At 44.4% G+C, this 21,081-nt stretch overlaps 1 protein-coding gene across 1 annotated transcript in view; it reads left to right on the plus strand.

Annotated features, from left to right (window-relative positions):
* The first annotated feature begins 1,861 nt into the window (after positions 1-1,861).
* Positions 1,862-21,081, plus strand: part of FBXO47 (F-box protein 47) — a 181,036-nt gene continuing 161,816 nt past the window's right edge. The window contains exon 1 of the mRNA XM_040436628.1: positions 1,862-2,051. Coding sequence (XP_040292562.1) covers positions 1,877-2,051 — 175 coding nt within the window. The 5' untranslated portion in view covers positions 1,862-1,876. The remainder of the gene's footprint in view (positions 2,052-21,081) is intronic.

Genomic DNA, 21,081 nt, shown 5'->3' on the forward strand with positions numbered 1-21,081 from the left:
GAGGCCCCAATTAGTGGCCCCCAGTATTAATCAGGCCCCCATTAATGGTTCAGAGTAAAATTAGTGCCCCCCTAGTATTATTTTTCCTCCATTAATGGCTCACAGTATTAATAATGCCCCCATTAGAGGCCACAGTATTATTAATGCCCCCTTCCCCACTCTTCTTGTGCAAAAAAAAAAAAAGAACCTTACCTCATGCATTTGATCTCGCTGCGGGCAATAGTGATGGGAAGTTCGGAACTTTTAGGTGAATCGGTTCATTTGAATCAGCTCATTCAAATGAACCGATTCATGAATCGGATCTTCGGTTCACTTGGTGAGTCAGACTGCTGAGCTGACTCGCAAGTGAACTGAAGACTCTAGGTGCCGGTGCGCATGCGCAGCTGCTGACTCAGTCACTGACGCTGCAGTCGGCTCTTCAGCTCTCTGAACTCTGATTATTAGTATTGAGTGAGTCAGGAAGAGTGATTTTTTATAGTAAAGGGAAGCTGAGGCTGACGTTGGACAGGGTTCTTAACACAAACATTACCTAAAGACACAGCTGTAGTGAGGCGTATATTATCAAAATTTTTCAGATAGTTTGAACTTCTTTTGCACTTAGTTATTTTTACTTTTGTGACCTGCACCTACAATCAGAATGTCATCTGTCCCTTCTCTTATCTCTCTGCTCCTGTCCCTTAATCTTATCACTGCTGCAACAAGAGCAGCCAAGAGCCTCAGTGTAACCTGTTCTACAGTCTGACTCACGGCTCTTTTAACTCAATGAATGGAATAAGTCACTAACTGAGTCGGATCTTTAGATTCTTTTGACTCATTCGATTCATTTAGACTCCCTGACCCTGTACTACTCAGAGGACTCGAGTCAGAGCTGCTAGTGTGCTGTGCTTGCCTTGCCCCCTCAGCTCTGGTCGGTGATTGGTTGGTGGGCGGGGAGGGGCTGGCAGAAGCAGCTTCCACTCTAAGATCATATTACACTCCTCCCTCAGGCTCCTGCTGCCAGCGTGAGGTGAGCTGAGCGTCTCTGTCTGCATTGTCTGTGTGCTGTGACTGAGAGCCGTTTCAAACGGATCGGATCATTCAAGTGAATCGACTCCTCCGGTTCACTGAACTGAATCGATTCAAATGAACGATTCGTTCATGAACCGGACATCACTAGCGGGCAACACTCACTGGATACGCGGGAGAGGACATGTGCTCTGGTGTGATGATGTTTCGCAGGTCCTGCTCCTTTCAGTCAGTGCTGCGAAACATCATCACGCTGGAGTGCAGGTCCTGTCCTGCGTATCCACTGAGCAGTAAGTTTTCCCCGCGGTGCAATCAAATGGATGAGGTACGTTTTTTGTTTTTTTTAACACAAGCAGAGAAGGGGGGCAAAGGCTGTACTAATGAGTGCTCCACAATGGAAGTGCTGATTAGTAATAGTGCACAGGTGGCAACCCTATGCATGACCGACACCGATCCGCATGCCCACAGAAAGAGCTCTTACCCGCGTGCCATAGGTTTGTCACCACTGTCCTAGCACTATGCCAGAGATATTGAGATGGGACAACCCCTTTAACACCAGAATATGAAACAACTACTGTCTTAAAATAGTTTTCTGAGTCTATTATATTGATGGCCTATGATCCGGATAGGTCACCAATAGGGGTGGGGGTCTGACTCTCGGACCCCCAGCTGTTTGAAAAGGCAACAGCACTCCAGTGAGCACTGCGGCCTGTTCGCAGCATATGAAGCACAGCGCCATCCATTGGAATGCAACACTTGCATTTGTTGTTTCGTGTTAATATGAATTCAGCCAATTCATTTCACAGAAGCTTCTGCTCTAACAAGATCTGTTCACGTGTCTTTCAGAGCCATTGTGTGAGGACCGATATCAATGGCAGTCTCCTCCAGCTCCACCTTTACTGTCATTCCTAACCCGAAGTTTAAAAAGAGTAAGCGACGCCTTGCAGTAGCCACAGCTGAGGAGAGACAAGCACGTGCATCAACTTTGGGTCATTTCAAAGTTTTGCCTATAGAGATCTTTCACATTTTATTACAGTATCTATCAGGTGACAAACATAATGACACTAAAATGTAGCATTTGATATTCTGTATTACATAATCCTTGTTCTTCTGAAGATATTTGCTATCCAAAACTAAGCAGTCCAAGTGTCAGGTTAAATAATTGGATTAGGCAACGTTCGGATCTGCATTGTAGGCTCCATTAAAGTGGACCTGTCACCTCTCCAGACTTTAATTCCTAATGTAACAACAATTCTGTAACATCTATTCTTATGTCTATGTTGTACCATTCCTCTGTTTTGCTACTAGAAGTTTATGAATTGCCAGCAGCTTGCAGTAAAGGTACAGCTGGGTGTTACCAGTTGCGGGTGTGTCTCTTATCAATCTGATACCAGCACTGATTGGTCAGAGTCAGACACACCCACTACTGGTAACACTCAGTAGTACCTTCTCTGCAAATTGCTGGCAATTTACTTGTAAACTTCTAGCAGGAATAGTACGGGAATGGAACAACATAGAGTCTTAAAGAGGACCTTTCAGGGTTTTTTATTAATTGAGATAAATACCTTTACTTGTGGGGTGCTGCCACCCTGCCTGATTTTTTAAAATATCGCTCCTACGCCCTGCTGTGCCCTCCTGCAGTTTTCTCGCTCAGTATGCTAAGGAGGAGGAGGAGACGCCAGGGTTTCTCAATGGGAGTCTCCTTCTCCCTGGCTGTGCCGTGATCCAATCACAGCGGAGAGCGTCACAGCCAGGGCGAAGGTGAACTTTTTTTTCTCCCTGGCTGTGACGCTCTCCGCTGTGATTGGATCTGGCAGGGTGGCAGCATCAGCGGGGTAAAGGTATTTATCTCAATTAATAAAAAAACATGAAAGTTCCTCTTTAAGAATAGATGCTCCAGAATTGTTGTTATATGGGGTATGCAAGTATTTACTAAACCAGACATGTCAGGAGAGGTGACAGGGCTATGTACACCTTTGGGGGCATTTTTTTTATTATTACATTGTACTAATTTTGAGCTAAAAATATTTTTTCAATTGGGCTTTATTAACCACTTCACATCCGCCCATAGGCTATAAACGTCCTATGGGTGGATTTCTATCTCTGAATTGACTTTCCACGCTAATCATGTGGCTGCCTATAGCAAGCCACCCCGGAGAGAAAGCAGGGAAAGTCCCAGGTGTCCCTGCCTTCTAAATCGCTGCATATACAGTGCTCAGCGAGCACTGTGTATACAGATCAGGAAGCGCCCGGTGGTCATGTCCTCCAGAGGTCTGGTATGACATTATGGGGGATGCAAAGTGTAAAATAAAACAATAAAATGTTTAAAAAATATATATATATTTTTCACATGAAAAAAAAAATAAAAAAATTCCCCAATTAAGTAATAAAAAAAAAAGTTAAAAATAGAAAAAATAAAATAAAATTTACATATTTGGTATTGCCGCATCAGTAACGACTGGCTCTATAAATGTATCACATGATACAGATATGGTCTGATAAACACCATAAAAAATTTTTTTTTTAAATGTGTCAAAAAGTCATTTTTGTCACCTTACATCCCAAAAAGTGCAACTCCAAGTGATCAAAAAGGCTTATGTCCCACAAAACGGTACCAATAAAACAGTCACCTCATCCCGAAAAAAATTAGCCCCTACATAAGAAAATCGCTCAAAAGAAACCAAAAAACTATAGCTCTCAGAACATGGAGACATTAAAACATAATTTTTTTGTTTCAAAAATGCTATTATTGTGTTAAAGTGAAATAAATAAAAAAAAGTCTACATATTAGGTATCGCCGTATCCGTAACAACCAGCTCTATAAAAATATCACATGACCTAACTCCTCAGGTGAACACCATAAAAAAATAAAAACAATGCCAAAAAAAGCTATTTTTTGTCACCTTACATCACAAAAATTGCAACACCAAGCGATCAAAATGTTGTATGCCCCCCCCGGGTCAAAAAAAAAAAAAAAAACGATGACTCTCAGACAATGGAGACACTAAAATATGTATTTTTTTTCTTCAAAACTGCTATCATTGTGTTAAAGTGAAATAAAAAAAAAGAAAGTATACATATTAAATATCGCTGCATCCGTAAAAATCAGCTCTATAAAAATATCACATGACCTAACCCCTCAGGTGAAAAAATTTTTTGTCACCTAACATCACATAAAGCGCAACACCAAGCGATCAAAAAGGCGTATGCCCCCTAAAATAGTAGCAATCAAACCTGCAAAAAATGAGACTCTAACTAAGGCCTCATGCACATGGCCGTGCCGTTTTTTGCGGTCCGCAAACCCGCAAAAAACGGAAGCCGCCCGTGTTGCCTTCCGCAATTTACGGAACGGGCGCCGGCAATATAAATGCCTATTCCTGTCCGCAAAGCGCGGACAAGAATAGGACATGTTATATTTTTTTAACGGGGCCGCGGAACGGAGCCACGGATGTGGACAGCACACGGAGTGCTGTCTACATCTTTTGCGGCCCCATTGAAGTTAATGGGTCCGCATCCGAGCCGCCAAAACGGCGGCTCGGATGCGGACCCAAACAACGGTCGTGTGCATGAGGCCTAAGACAATCGGTCAAAAAAATAAAAAAGCTATGCCTCTCTATGGAGACACTAAAACATTATTTTTTTTTGTTTCAAAAATGCTATTATTGTGTAAAACTTAAATAAATAAGAAAAAGTATACATATAAGTTATTTCCACGTCCGTAACCACCTGCTCTATAAAAATGTCACATGACCAAAAAAAATTAATGATCAAAAAATCATATGTGCCTAAAAATGGTACTAATAAAAACGTCAACTATTCCTGCAAAAAACGACCAGACCATCGGCAGAAAAATAAAAAAATATGGCGTTGAAAAAATGGAGACACAAAAACATAATTTCTTTTCCAAAAATGCTTTATTATGTAAAACTGAAACAAACAAACAAAAAAAGTAGACATATTTGATATCATTGCGTCCGTCCGTCAAGTAGTCTTGGTCTATAAAAATAGCACATGATCTACTCTGTCACATGAATGTTGTAAAAAATAAAAAGTGCCAAAACAGCCATTTTATGGTTACCTTGTCTCACAATTTTTTTTATATAGTGCAATTAAAAATTATATGTACCCCAAAATAGTACCAATAAAACTGGCACCTTATCCCCTAGTTTCCAAAATGGGGTCACAGGGGAGCTTCAAATGGGACATGGCATCTAAAAACTAGTTCAGGTAAATCTGCCTTCCAAAAACCATACGTCGCTCCTTTTCTTCTGCGCCCTGCCATGTGCCCTTACATCAGTTTACGACCACTTGTGGGGTGTTTCTGTAAACCGCAGAATCAGGGTAATAAATATTGAGTTTTGTTTGGCTGTTAACCCTCGATGTGTTAAGGAAAAAAATGGATTAAAAAGGAAAATCTGCAAAAAAAATGAAATTTTTAAATGTCATTGCCATTTTCCTTTAATTCTTGTCACGGATGATGTTGCAGATAGCTGGAACTTATGAATAAACGTCCGACTGGCTTGATCCCAAACTAAGGAGCATATAGGTGAGCCCTATAAAACCCTAATAGCTCTCCCTGACTGCTATGCCCATGCAAGGGTCTCAATGGTAGACGATTGCATGCCCACGTACCTAAGACTGTGTGACACCTGAAAACCCTATAATAGTGAGGGGACACGACCACCGGCTCCCTGCACTTAATACGGACGGAGTCAGGGTCACCTAGAATCAAGCCAGCAAGGAAACACAATACATTAAAAGACTTATCTGAGCAAACAGCAGCAGCAGCAGCCTCCAGCAGTGAACACTTCATCCAGGAAGTAGTATAAACCGCAAAGTGAGGCAGTATGGAAGGGAATATAAAGGGAGACAATTAGTCTAAATAGGTGACACCTGGGAGAAGGAAAGGAGATGACAAAGTGAAACCAAAACAAAGAACATCATGCAAGAGGTAGAGAAGGACGTCTGCCAGACCTTCTCACAGAACTGGCGGTGACAGTACCCCTCCCTCTATGGGTGGACTCCGGACACTCAGAGCCCACCTTCTCAGGATGAGACTTATGGAAAGCCCTGATGAGACGAGTGGCCTTAATGTCCGCCACTGGGACCCACATCCTCTCCTCAGGACCATAACCCTCCCAATGGACGAGGTATTGAAGAGAACCGCGGATAATGCGAGAATCCACAATCCTAGAGACCTGAAATTCAAGATTACCATCAACAAAAATCGGAGGAGGAGGCAAAGAGGATGGTACAGTGGGTCGGACATAAGGTTTTAATAGGGACCTGTGAAAAACATTATGGATCTTCCAAGTCTGAGGAAGATCAAGACGGAAGGCAACGGGATTAATGACGGACAAGATCTTGTAAGGCCCAATAAACTTAGGACCCAACTTCCAGGAGGGAACCTTCAGTTTGATATTCTTTGTAGACAACCACACCAGATCACCCACATTCAGGTCCGGACCAGGCACACGTCTCTTATCCGCCACACGCTTATATCTCTCACTCATCCTCTTCAGATTACCCTGAATCTTTTGCCAAATAAATGACAAAGACGAGGAAAATCTCTCCTCATCAGGTAAACCAGAAGACCCCTCTCCAGAGAATGTCCCAAACCGCGGATGAAACCCATATGCACCAAAAAATGGTGACTTATCAGAGGACTACTGGCGACGGTTATTTAAAGCAAACTCAGCAAGGGACAAAAAAGAATACCAATCCTCCTGATTCTCCGCAACAAAACAGCGCAGATATCTCTTCAGATTCTGATTGACGCGTTCGGTCTGACCATTCGACTGTGGGTGAAAAGCAGAAGAGAACGACAACCGAATCCCCAAGCGAGAACAGAAGGCCTTCCAGAATCTGAAAACAAATTGCGTGCCCCTATCAGAAACGATGTCTAAAGGAATGCCATGCAATTTAACAATGTGAGCAACAAACGCTTGCGCCAGTGTCTTAGCATTGAGTAACCCAGGAAACAAACCCGTGACAACAAAATTAAACCTAGAAAAAAACAACGACCATCTAGCCTGTCTCGGGTTCAGACGCTTGGCCGATTCCAAGTAGGCCAGATTCTTATGGTCGGTAAACACGGTAATAGGGTGTCTGGCTCCCTCTAACCAATGGCGCCATTCTTCAAAAGCTAATTTGATGGCCAACAACTCCCTATCTCCCACATCGTAATTTCTCTCTGCAGAGGAGAGTTTCCTTGAGAAAAAGGCACACGGTCGCCATTTGGGAGGAGAGGGACCCTGAGATAAGACCGCACCCACACCCACCTCAGAAGCGTCCACCTCAACAATAAAAGGTAGAGAGACATCGGGTTGTACCAAAATGGGAGCGGAAGCAAAACTCTTTGATACTAGAAAAGGCTTTAAGCGCATCTACCGACCACGAGGAAAAATCTACCCCCTTTTTAGTCATATCAGTGAGTGGCTTAACAACAGAGGAATAATTCAAAATTAGCTTTCTGTAATAATTGGCAAAACCCAAAAACCGCATCAGCGCCTTCTGATTCTCAGGAAGCTCCCAATCAAGCACAGCGCGGACCTTCTCAGGGTCCATGCGAAAACCAGAAGCAGAGAGAAGAAAACCAAGAAATTGAATCTCCAGAACCGCAAACAAACATTTTTCCAGTTTAGCGTACAATTTGTTCTCTCGCAGAATCAGCAAGACCTGACGTAGGTGGTCCCAATGAGTCTTGAAATCAGGAGAAAAAATCAAAATGTCATCTAGATACACCAGAACAAATTTCCCCATTAAATGATAAAAAATGCTGTTCACAAAATGTTGGAAGACGGCCGGAGCATTCATCAAACCAAAGGGCATAACCAAATTCTCGAAATGACCCTCAAGGGTATTGAAGGCCGTCTTCCATTCGTCCCCTTCCCTGACCCTGACTAGGTTGTATGCCCCTCTTAAATCCAGCTTAGAAAAAACTTTAGCCCCAATAATCTGGTTAAACAGGTCCGGGATCAGAGGAAGCGGATATGGGTCACGAAATGTGATACGGTTCAGCTCCCTGAAATCCATACAAGGTCTTAAAGAACCATCTTTTTTCTTAACAAAAAAAAAACAGCGGCAACAGGTGACTTCGAGGGTCAGATGTGTCCCTTTCTCAGGCTCTCAGAGATATAAGTACGCATAGCGACTCTTTCAGGTTGGGAGAGATTGTATAAACGTGATTTTGGCAGCTTGGCGCCTGGGATGAGATTAATAGGGTAGTCGTACTCCCGATGAGGGGGCAACTCCTGGACACCACTCTCGGAAAACACATCCGAAAATTCAGAGAGAAAAGATGGTACAGTCTTGGTAGAAACCTCTGAAAGAGATACCGTGAGGCAATTCTCTCTGCAAAACTCACTCCAGCCATTTATTTGCCTTGCTTGCCAATCAATGGTGGGGTTATGTTTAGTGAGCCAGGGTAGCCCCAATACTAGAGGAGTAGGTAATCCGCTTAGGACGAAAAATGACATATCCTCAACATGAGCGTCACCCACAGTCAAACAGATATTGTGAACTATGCCCTTTAACGATCTTTGAGAAAGTGGAGCTGAATCCATAGCAAAAACAGGTATATACTTTTCCAAAGTGAATACCTGGAAACCATGCGTTATTGCAAATTGATTAACAATGAGATTGACAGCTGCTCCACTATCTACAAAAATCTCACAAACAATGTTTTTGCTGTCTAGCACCACCCTGGCAGGTAGGAGAAAATGGAAACTACAAGCAAACGGCAAACCTTCAATTTCCGCATCAACCTTGCCAATAGTAAAAAATTTTTGTTTTTTTTTATTACCCTCAGAAAACTCCATGAATCTCCTAGAGGGGCAAACATTAGCCAAATGATTTATACCCCCACAACAGAAACCTCTGAATCCTCTACTATCAGAGGCAAGCAAACCCAGCTGCATGGCCTCCTCCTCAGAGGGGATTGAGAGAGACTGAGACCCCTGCGTACTGAATGAGACAGCCCCACTATCCTTGGGCTGAATATGACAAGAAAGAGTAGTCTCCTCTCTCTCTCTAAGACGCCTGTCAATACGAACAGCTAGAGACATGGCAGATTCTAACGAGGCTGGTCTCTCATGAAAAGTAAATGCATCTTTCATTCTTTCCGAAAGACCATGGCAAAAATTGACTTCGGAGTGCAGCATTATTCGAACCAGTATCAGCTGCCCATCTCCGAAATTCAGAACAATATATCTCTGCGGACTGTTTACCCTGGCATAAAAGACGCAGTTTAGATTCAGCCAGAGCAATACGATCCGGGTCATCATTTATCTGCCCCAGGGCTACAAAAAATTCATCCACCGATCGGAGGGGCCGTGCCCCCACCAGCAACGAAAAGGCCCAAGACTGAGCGTTATCCCTGAGCAGCGAGATGATGATCCCCACCCTCTGCTCCTCATCACCAGAGGAATGGAGAAGTAGGCGAAAATGGAGTTTGCAAGCCTCTCTAAAGCGAACAAAATTCTCACTACCCCGGAGAACGTATCCGGAAGCGAGATCTTAGGCTCGGAACAAACTCCATGAACACCAGCAGAACCGGTCACCTGAAACTGAGACACAGTTTTACGGAGATCTGCTACCTCCAGCGAAAGACCTTGCATGCGGTCAATCAAGGCTGAAACCGGATCCATGCTTAAGACGGTTACGGCGGTTTATAATGTCACGGATGATGTTGCAGATAGCTGGAACTTATGAATAAACGTCCGACTGGCTTGATCCCAAACTAAGGAGCATATAGGTGAGCCCTATAAAACCCTAAGAGCTCTCCCTGACTGCTATGCCCATGCAAGGGTCTCAATGGTAGACGATTGCATGCCCACATACCTAAGACTGCGTGACACCTGAAAACCCTATAATAGTGAGGGGACACAACCACCGTCTCCCTGCACTTAATACGGACGGAGTCAGGGTCACCTAGAATCAAGCCAGCAAGGAAACACAATACATTAAAAGACTTATCTGAGCAAACAGCAGCAGCAGCCTCCAGCAGTGAACACTTCATCCAGGAAGTACAGTAGTATAAACCGCAAAGTGAGGCAGTATGGGAGGGAATATAAAGGGAGACAATTAGTCTAAATAGGTGACACCTGGGCGAAGGAAAGGAGATGACAAAGTGAAACCAAAACAAAGAACGTCATGCAAGAGGTAGAGAAGGACGTCTGCCAGACCTTCTCACAGAACTGGCGGTGACAATTCTTGTGGAACACCTAAAGGATTAACAAAGTTTTGAGTGGGGTCATTTATGGGGGGTTTCCACCAGGGACGTGCACACATAGGGCTCAAAGGGGGTTGTAGCCCCTGCCCCTTTAATGTTTTTTATTTTATGTTGTCCCAAGCCCAGGGCCGTCATTAACACGGGGAAAAAGGGGCAGATGCCCCGGGCCCAGTTTTTCCTGGGGGGCCCAAAGGCAGCTGCCTCTTGAGCCCCGCTGGCCACTACCCACAATTTCAATTACATCAAGTGGCGTGCCGTGGGGGAGGGGGCCGTCCGCCCAGGTGTCAGGCTGTCAGCTACAGGGGGTGCTGCCATGCCTGTCTGCGTGCCGGTAAGGTTAGGGTGACCACATTTCCTAACTGCGCAAAAACATATCTGCCTGTGCATTTTTCAGTATTTCTGCACACATTAAGGGTCCATTCACACGTTGTTTCTTTCCTGATCTGTTCCGTTTTTTGCGGAACAGATCTGGACCCATTCATTTTCAATGGGTCCTGAAAAAAATCGGACAGCTCAATGTCTGATTTTTTTTCAGGACCCATTGAAAATGAATGGGTCCAGATCTGGTCCAGATCTGTTCCACAAAAAACGGAACAGATCAGGAAAGAAACAACGGACGTGTGAATGGGCCCTAACTGGCTTCTTGGACATCTCTTAAGAAATAGAAAACAAAACGTTGCATTAAAGAACAGTTTTTTTTAATTAGCCCCCCTTATGTGCCAGTAGCCCCCCTTATGTGCCAGTAGCCCCCCTTATGTGCCAGTAGCTCCCCTTATGTGCCAGTAGCCCCCCTTATGTGCCAGTAGCCCCCATTATGTGCCAGCAGCCCCCCTTATGTGCCAGTAGCTCCCCTTATGTGCCAGTAGCCCCACTTATGTGCCAGTAGTCCCCCTTATGTGCCAGCAGCCCCCCTTATGTGCCAGAAGCCCCCCTTATGTGCCAGAAGCCCCCCTTATGTGCCAGTAGCCCCCTTATGTGCTAGTAGCCCCCCCTATCATGTGCCAGTAGCTCCCATTATGTGCCAGTAGTCCCCCTTATGTCTGTGCCAGTAGCCCCCCTTATGTGCCAGCAGCCCCCCTTATGTGCCAGTATTGTAACTTGTACATACAGTCAGGTCCATAAATATTGGGACATTGACACAATTATAACATTTTTGGCTCTATACACCACCACAATGGATTTGAAATGAAACGAACAAGATGTGCTTTAACTGCAGACTGTCAGCTTTAATTTGAGGGTATTTACATCCAAATTAGGTGAACGGTGTAGGAATTACAACAGTTTGCATATGTGCCTCCCATTTGTTAAGGAACCAAAAGTAATGGGACAATTGGCTTCTCAGCTGTTCCATGGCCAGGTGTGTGTTATTCCCTCATTATCCCAATTACAATGAGCAGATAAAAGGTCCAGAGTTCATTTCAAGTGTGCTATTTGCATTTGGAATCTGTTGCTGTCAACTCTCAAGATGAGATCCAAAGATCTGTCACTATCAGTGAAGCAAGCCATCATTAGGCTGAAGAAACACAACAAACCCATCAGAGAGATAGCAAAAACATTAGGCGTGGCCAAAACATCTGTTTGGAACATTCTTAAAAAGAAGGAACGCATTGGTGAGCTCAGCAACACCAAAAGACCCGGAAGACCACGGTAAACAGCTGTGGTGGATGACCGAAGAATTCTTTTCCTGGTGAAGAAAACACCCTTCACAACAGTTGGCCAGATCAAGGAGGTAATTGTATGTGTGTCAAAGTCAACAATCAAGAGAAGACTTCACCAGAGTGGATACAGAGGGTTCACTACAAGATGTAAACCATTGGTAAGCCTCAAAAACAGGAAGGCCAGATTAGAGTTTGCCAAACGATATCTAAAAAAGCCTTCACAGTTCTGGAACAACATCCTATGGACAGATGAGACCAAGATCAACTTGTACCAGAGTGATGGGAAGAGAAGAGTATGGAGAAGGAAAGGAACTGCTCATGATCCTAAGCATACCACCTCATCAGTGAAGCATGGTGGTGGTAGTGCCATGGCGTGGGCATATATTGCTACCAATGGAACTGGTTCTCTAGTATTTATTGATGATGTGACTGCTGACAAAAGCAGCAGGATGAATTCTGAAGTGTTTCGGCAATATTGTCTGCTCATATTCAGCCAAATGCTTCAGAACTCATTGGACGGCTCTTCACAGTGCAGATGGACAATGACCCAAAGCATACTGCAAAAAGCAACCAAAGAGTTTTTTAAGGGAAAGAAGTGAAAAGTTATGCAATGGCCAAGTCAATCACCTGACCTGAATCCGATTGAGCATGCATTTCACTTGCTGAAGACAAAACTGAAGGAAAAATGCCCCAAGAACAAGCAGGAACTGAAGACAGTTGCAGTAGAGGCCTGGCAGAGCATCACCAGGGATGAAACCCAGCGTCTGGTGATGTCTATGTGTTCCAGACTTCAGGCTGTAATTGACTGCAAAGGATTTGCAACCAAGTATTAAAAAGTGAAAGTTTGATTTATGATTATTATTCTGTCCCATTACTTTTGGTTCCTTAACAAGTGGGAGGCACATATGCAAACCGTTGTAATTCCTACACTGTTCACCTGATTTGGATGTAAATACCCTCAAATTAAAGCTGACAGTCTGCAGTTAAAGCACATCTTGTTCGTTTCATTTCAAATCCATTGTGGTGGTGTATACAGGCAAAAATTTTAGAATTGTGTTGATGTCCCAATATTTATGGACCTGACTGTATATATATATAAAAAAAACAACAACTTATACTTACCTCCTCCAGGATGCGATGCAGGCCTCTTCCGGCCTGTGTCCCTCGCTGGCTCAGGCGGCGCGGTGACGTCATCGCGCCGCCTGCAGCGGCCACTGATAGGCTGCCGATCTAGTGCTGGCAGCCTATCAGAGGAACAGGGAGGGGACACACCTCTCCCTCCCCTGCCGGCTGCTGCAGCACAGACATTTGTATCGCCGTCCTGAGGACGGCCATACAGATGACTATAGAGATGAGTGCTTCCACAATGGAAGCGCAGCGCTCATCTCCTGCTGTGCCCTCCCGGCGCCCCCCTTCTGATAGCGCCCCGGGCGGCCACCCGGCCCGCCCGGTCCAAGAAATGGCCGTGGTCACAGCAGCGGTCAGCGGCTCAGGTCATTCCGGGACACTGCATAGTCTTGGAATGAGGGTGACCGGGACCCAGGACAGACTCTTCAAATGCGGGACACGTGGTCACCCTACCATGGTCACAGCAGCGGTCGGCGGCTCAGGTCATTCCAGGACTCAGTGTTGCTGCAGCCTGCAGGAGAAGGGTAGGTCACGTGGGTCTGCAGTGCTCTGCTATCACAGGCACTGGCCGACTGTCTGCAGAGTAGGAAGATCAAGGATGGCTGCTCATCAGCGTCTGTAGAGGGGAGAGAGTCTGTCAGCGCTGGAGAGGTGGATGTGACTACCGGAGAGGGTCTGAGGATTGTATGCTGGGGGAGGCTGTGTGGGATTATATACTGGGGGGGCTGCTGTGTGGGATTATATACTGGGGGGGCTGCTGTATGAGATTATATACTGGGGGGGCTGCTGTGTGGGATTATATACTGGGGCCAGGGGGCTGCTGTATGGGATTATATACTGGGGGGGCTGCTATATGAGAATATATACTGGGGCCGGGGGGGGGCTGCTGTATGGGATTTTTTACTGTGGGGCTGCTGTGTGGGATTATATACTGGGGGGGCTGCTGTGTCGGATTATATACTGGGGGGTTGCTGTGTGAGATTATATACTGTGGGGCTGCTGTGTGAGATTATATACTGTGGGGCTGCTGTATGAGATTATATACTGGGGCTGCTGTATGAGATTATATACTGGGGGCTGCTGTATGAGATTATATACTAGGGGCGCTGTATACTGTGTGGTGCTCTACTGTATACTGTGGGGTGCTCTACTGTATACTGTGGGGTGCTGTATACTGGGTGCTATACTGCTCTACTGTTTACTGTGGGGTGCTGTATACTGGGTGCTATACTGCTCTACTGTATACTGTGTGGTGCTATACTGCTCTACTGTATACTGTGGGGTGCTGTATATTGAGTGCTATACTGCTCTACTGTATATTGTGGGGTGCTGTATACTGGGTGCTATACTGCTCTACTGTATACTTTGGTGTGCTGTATACTGTGTGGTGCTATACTGCTCTACTGTATACTTTGGGGTCCTGTATACTGTGTGGTGCTATACTGCTCTACTGTATACTGTGGAGGTGCTGTATATTGTGGGGTTCTGTATACTGGGTGCTATACTGCTCTTCTATATATTGTGGGGTGCTGTATATTGTGGGGTGCTGTATACTGGGTGCTATACTGCTGTACTGTATACTGTGGGGTGCTGTATACAGGGTGCTATACTGTTCTACTGTATACTGTGGGGTGCTGTATATTGGGTGCTATACTGCTCTACTGTATACTGTGGGGTGCTGTATGCTGGGTGCTATACTGCTCTACTGTATACTGTGGGGTGCTGTATATTGTGGGGTGCTGTATACTGGGTGCTATATTGCTCTACTGTATACTATGGGGTGCTGTATACTGGGTGCTATACTGCTCTACTGTATACTGTGGGGTGCTGTATATTGTGTGGTGCTATACTGCTCTACTGTATACTGTGGGGTGCTGTATACTAGATGCTCTACTGTATACTGTGGGTGCTGTATATTGTGGGGTGCTGTATACTGGGTGCTATACTGCTCTACTGTATACTGTGGGGTGCTGTATACTGTGTGGTGCTATACTGCTCTACTGTATACTGTGGGGTTCTGTATATTGTGGAGTGCTGTATACTGGGTGCTATACTGCTCTACTGTACACTGTGGGGTGCTTTATACTGGGTGCTATACTGCTCTACTGTATATTGTGGGGTGCTGTATATTGTGGAGTGCTCTACTGTATACTGTGGGGTGCTATACTGTATGCTGTAGGATTCTATACTGCATACTGTGGGGTGTTATACTATGTATTGCATACTGTGGGGTGCTTTATACTATAGGGTGCTATACTGCATACTGTGGGGTGCTATATACTATAGGGTGCTATACTGCATACTGTGGGATGCTGTGGTGCACTGCAACGCTAGGGTGAGCCGAGCCCCGGTATCCTTCCTGAACTGCAGAGCGGTGCCCACTTCCAGCCCTGAGCCCAGCTGCCCAGAGCACTGATCCTGAGCCTGCTGGAGTCTACAGAACTGTAAGTATTTACAGTCATTCACTGTAAGCTATATTATATATAGTGGTGGAGGGCGTGATTGCCTGCTAGGGTGTGGGAAGGCGGGATCCAAGTAAATTCTCGTCCAGGGTCCAATCAATATTAAAGACGACCCTGCCTAAGCCGACCCACTACAAGCGCGCCGCGAGTCCGCACGCCCCCCTCCATCCCGCCCGCGGCAGCGCAGTTTATTCACCGATACAATTTATTCACCAGTCCGCCCGCTCACCAGTGCAGGGTCAGGGTGACAGGGCCCTTTAAGGCTAGCGCAGGGGCTGCCTGGGTAGCGGACGTGCGTGAAGCACGTCTGCTACGTCACGTGACCCGCCCCCTTCCCCAGCGGGATTAATGCAGGGGAGCAAGCGCTGGCCTGTGTGACTCCGTCTGCTGCCTAAGTTCCTTTAGTGCCTGTCTGCCCTTAGTGCCCGCCCTGGTAATATATTGTATATAATTTAAAGTCCAGGAACAAAACAAGTATGCAAAGGAACCATAGTTGTAGAGCTTTGTCCCTTTGCATACTTGTGGTCGTAGTGCGTTGTCCCTTTGCATAGTGGGGGTTGTAGTGCTTTGTCTCTTTGCATATTAGAGTCTGTAGAGTCTTGTATTGACATCATTTTACCATAATATGTATGGTGAAACCAAAAAAGTAATATTTGTGGATTCTATCGTGTTTACAATTACATTATCAAAAAAATCATGGAGAACAAGGTAGGACTTCTAGAAAAGTAAGCTTCGTGGTACAAACATTTTTTTAAATTATGACAAGTGCCCTTTTTTTTTTACTTAAGCCCCTGCCCTTCAAAATGTCTGTGTACGTCCCTGGTTTCCACTATGTAAGCCCCTCAAAGTGACTTCAGACTGAACTAGTCCTTAAAAGTGGGTTTTGGAAATTTTCTTATAATTTGAAGAATTGCTTCTAAAATTCTAAGCCTTCTAACGTCCTAAAAAAATAAAATGACATTTCCAAAATGATGCCAACATAAAGTAGACATATGGGGAATGTTAAGTAATAAATATTTTACGAGGTATCACTTTCTGTTTTAAAAGCAGAGTAATTGAAATTTTGAAAATTGCAAATTGTTCAAAATGTTTGGTAAATTTTGGATTATTTTATAAATAAAGGTGACATATATCGACTCAAATTTACCACTGTCATGAAGTACAATGTGTCACGAGAAAACAGTCTCAGAATGGCTTGGATAAGTAAAAGTGTTCCAAAGTTATTACCACATAACGTGACACATGTCAGATTTGCAAAATTAGGCTCTGTCAGGAAGGGGGAAATGGCCCGGATGTGAAGTGGTTAAAAATGTTGAACCCCTTTCAATGTACACCCTTGAGATTCTCTACTAGCAGGATCTGAATTTATACTTTGTTTCCTCAGGCAGCTCAGTTGACGGCTCCTTATCTTTGACTTTATAAACACTCATAGTAATGTAGATTGAATACATGTGTACGGCCTTTTAGTAATTTAGAGATAAGGGTTATTAGAAAGTGAAAGTACAATTCCCAAACAGTTAACCCCTTGTGACAGGACAGCTCAATATTTTTAATAAAAACCAATTGAAGAAATGATTTTCATCCCAAAATGAGTAAAATGTAATCATTGCCCTCAAACATGTACTGTATATAGCCCTTAAAGGGGTTATCCAACATCATACAACAGCCCCCTCCCCCCCATGTGCCGGGCCCCTCAGAGGGAATATACATACCCTGTTCCCTGTGCCGCTCCTGGTCCCTGCACCGCCGCTGATAATAATATCTCCTCCGCTAGCTGGCAAGCGATTGCCGGGAGGGAACGCTCGACAATCGGTTGCATAATCGGCCTGTTTAAGGCCTTAGTAAGTGCCTTGTATTAACTTTGTGTTCTGATCTACTTTAGAGATAGCATATTGCTAAGATATCCCTTCACTTTACGATCGTTAGGGTCTCCATCCTGAGAATAAATCTGGGTTGCTTTGCCCCTTCACTGTTTTTCCTTGCACAGTTGCAGTCCTATTTACCTGGCTGTGTAGGGACCTGCAGCTGGTTCCACTCACTTGAATGCTTGTGTCATGGACGTGCCAAGAGATACGCACGTCCTCGCAAAGGTGAGTGGCAGGAGATCTTTGAGATTGGCAACACGTGCTTTGATTTTACATGTTTACCTTGTGGATCAATAGGCATCTGTGTTGTTTCTGGTACTGGCCACACCCTTAACTTCCAGGTGTTGCTATTGTGGTCATTTAACTTTCCCTATTTATAGTTGTTTCTCCCACAATGCTGTGCGGTTTATAGCTTCAGTTGGACCTGTGGATAGCTGGTGTTTGTATCTCGGCTGAGTTCCTGGTGCTGCCATAGCTTCTTGGAAGTTAAGTATTACCTTTCCCTTTTGAATTTTATTTTGACTTTTCTGTGTGTTGCATTTGTTGTTTTGTATTAGGCCTCAGGGAGACTCCCGTTCATCCTCCCTTTTGGAGGAACAGGTTGTCTCATTCCTGTCATTAGTACCAGGGTCCTTTAGGGTTAGATAGGACTTTAGGTATTCCTGTGTATGAACTCACCTACCTATGGGGTCTGTTTATAATGGTAGTCAGTCAGGGCTTTAGTTAGGTTTTTCACTAGGAGGTGTCCATCTTTCTTCCCTAGTTTTCAGGCCTTATTTCCTTTCCCCTTTCCCTCTTATGTTCAGTGTGGGGTTTCCCTCCCACATTAGAGCGTGACAGCTTGTGTGCTGCATTTCTCCTAAACAGAGGATGACCAGGGGGCCATTGTGCTGGGAAAGACTTTGAAGTGTCTGCTGAATCAGCTCTGCTGCCCCTTCATTCTCAGGATTAATCAGGTCAGTTTAGACGCCCATTTCCTAGCAGATATAAAAGAGGTATACTATCAGTGGAGGCAAGATCATGAAAGATCCATCAAACATATACCAGATTCATAACATCATTTATAGATCCAGTAAAAATGAAAGCAGAAATGCCAGTGTGAACAAAGTTTTAAGGTATAACATCTCAGGTAATTTTCCAGAATAAGTTGCTATGTGTAGTGACGTTTCCACTGCCTGGCCTTGTCAATCAAGGCAGAGGCCAGAGCAATTGCAGAGAAAGCAGAGCCTCTAGGTGTAACGGCAGTGCCTCCATTGCTCCTATTTTTCTCAGCAATGCAGGCACATATGAACATGAGACCAACACAGATGTCTTCAGCTGTCAAGTGCACATGCAACAGGTCAGACAGTTTCATAAGTACAAATCTGCTGACAGATATCCTTTAATAAAGAAAAAAAATCAATAAATCACATGTGCACAGATATGGTATCAAAAACTACAGTGCTCCCTGCAAAAAATAGCTTCATTAGTAGGAAAATAAGATGCAGTTTTAAAGCTAAAACCTGTTGTGGATTGTAAACAGTACAAAGGACAGATTCACCTCTTTTTTTAGTCCTCCCCTGATTTTAACTTCGAAATTGAATCTGAAAACTTAATTAAAACCTGAGTTTTTTGGAGCTGGTTTTGAGGCAGATTTCACTTCAGGTTTTTCAGCCAAAGTCCAAAGTGGATGCAGCAAGTAGGAGTATAAGTCCTTCCTTTATATTTCTGATTCCTTTTGAATCCACTTTTGGCTTTGGCTGTAAAACCTGAAGGTAAATATGCCTCAAAAACTGCTCCAATGTGAACCTACCCTAAGGGTTCCCTCGGGTTGGCGCTATTCCTAGACTTTTTGTAGCACAAAGCTGTAGTCCAAAGCAGTAATCAATTAAAAGTGCTTCAAAAAGTCCAGGGGTATAACCACACAGCACAGTCTTGTTACGGTTGGGACACGGCCATGCTGCACCAAGTACCGTGTGGCTGTACGACCCTTAGTAGGCTACAATTAACCCATTAGGGCTGCACTGTTTAGTTGGGCTGCATTGTTAATGGCCCCTCGGCACCTGCAGTAGCGCACAGCTATTAACAATGCAGACAGACAGTTTGGTTGCAACTGCGGCACAACTGTGTGGTTTACCCAAGTTGTAACTCCAGTATTGCTAACAAAGTGGCAATTTATAGCCTTTTGCTAAGGAGGAATTATAAAGAGTGTGCAACACATCTCAACAGTATAGAAATGTCTCTTTTCAAGGATGGGAAGGTGCCTACTTTATATAATGGCTTGTATGATGCAAATAGGAGTGCAGTAGAGAAGTGCCATTTATTTAGGAACTACTGATAATAGTTTATCTTAAATAAGTTCCGTAATGTAACTGAAATAGCTTTTTACTTTAACACCTTCTGAATTAGAGTGCTAGTTTGTACCCTTAAAGGGAATCTGTCACTAGCAATTTACCCAAATTTTTTTTTCATGAATCCATGTTTAACAGAGTACCTTTTTTCCATCGGTCTTGTTCTTTTGATTGTCCGTCTTGTCATTTCTTCAAAAAAATCGATTCTTATGATGTGTAAATGACGCTGTAAGGAGCCCAGAGGGGCGTTCTTCTTTCTCCACGGTGCCCAGGAACGCCCCTCTGAAGTGCCTTGCCCGCCTAAATTTTAAATCTAATAACGCCTCCAAGTTCATCTAAATCCCCTCCCAGAGGCGCGGCTAAGTGCTCAACAACGCCCCCTCCTCAGCGCCGCGCTCTGCGGCAAACACCCCGATCCTCCTCTCGCCGGCATCCCAATCCCCGCGCAGGCGCAGTGCCGGCGATTTACTGGGCCTGCGCGGGGATTGGGATGCCGGCGAGAGGAGGATCGGGGTGTTTGCCGCAGAGCGCGGCGCTGAGGAGGGGGCGTTGTTGAGCACTTAGCCGCGCCTCTGGGAGGGGATTTAGATGAACTTGGAGGCGTTATTAGATTTAAAATTTAGGCGGGCACGGCACTTCAGAGGGGCGTTCCTGGGCACCGTGGAGAAAGAAGAACACCCCTCTGGGCTCCTTACAGCGTCATTTACACATCATAAGAATCGATTTTTTTGAAGAAATGACAAGACGGACAATCAAAAGAACAAGACCGATGGAAAAAAGGTACTCTGTTAAACATGGATTCATTAATTTTTTTTTTGGGTAAATTGCTAGTGACAGATTCCCTTTAGGGGTGTATTACACCTGGCCATTTTTCGGCAGATGATCGCTAGCAAGCATTCGTAGTAGGACTCGTTAGCGATCTTCTGGCACTGTAATACTGACGCGGATTGCCCCAGGAAAGAGAAAAAGCTTGTTCATCGGGCAATCTACATCTTTGACAGGTTAAAAAAATTATTGTTTGCAGTCAGTTAAAATAAGGAGAGCTCTTCAGGGCTCACAATATTGTTTTACCTTTTTTTAATATTTTTTTATTCCTTATCACATTTCTTTTTAAATGAAGGTTGCCATTGTATTTTACCTTGGCTGCTACATGTTGACAGACGCTGTTTATTTGAATCATTTAAACATTATAAAATGTTATTCACTTTAAAAAGACAGAATTATAATATCTAAACATGCCCACTTCCCTGATTGAGAAAACAGGAAAGAATATGAACAGATTTGGACTACAATATTTACTGAATGAATTAAAGGAGTTGTCTGAGTTCAAAAAAAAATTGCTATAAATCAGAGAAGCAGTTAAAATAATAAAACACGTTATACTGATCTGCAGTCATGATA

Source organism: Bufo bufo, chromosome 6, assembly GCF_905171765.1.
Source record: "Bufo bufo chromosome 6, aBufBuf1.1, whole genome shotgun sequence".
Lineage (NCBI taxonomy): Eukaryota > Metazoa > Chordata > Amphibia > Anura > Bufonidae > Bufo > Bufo bufo.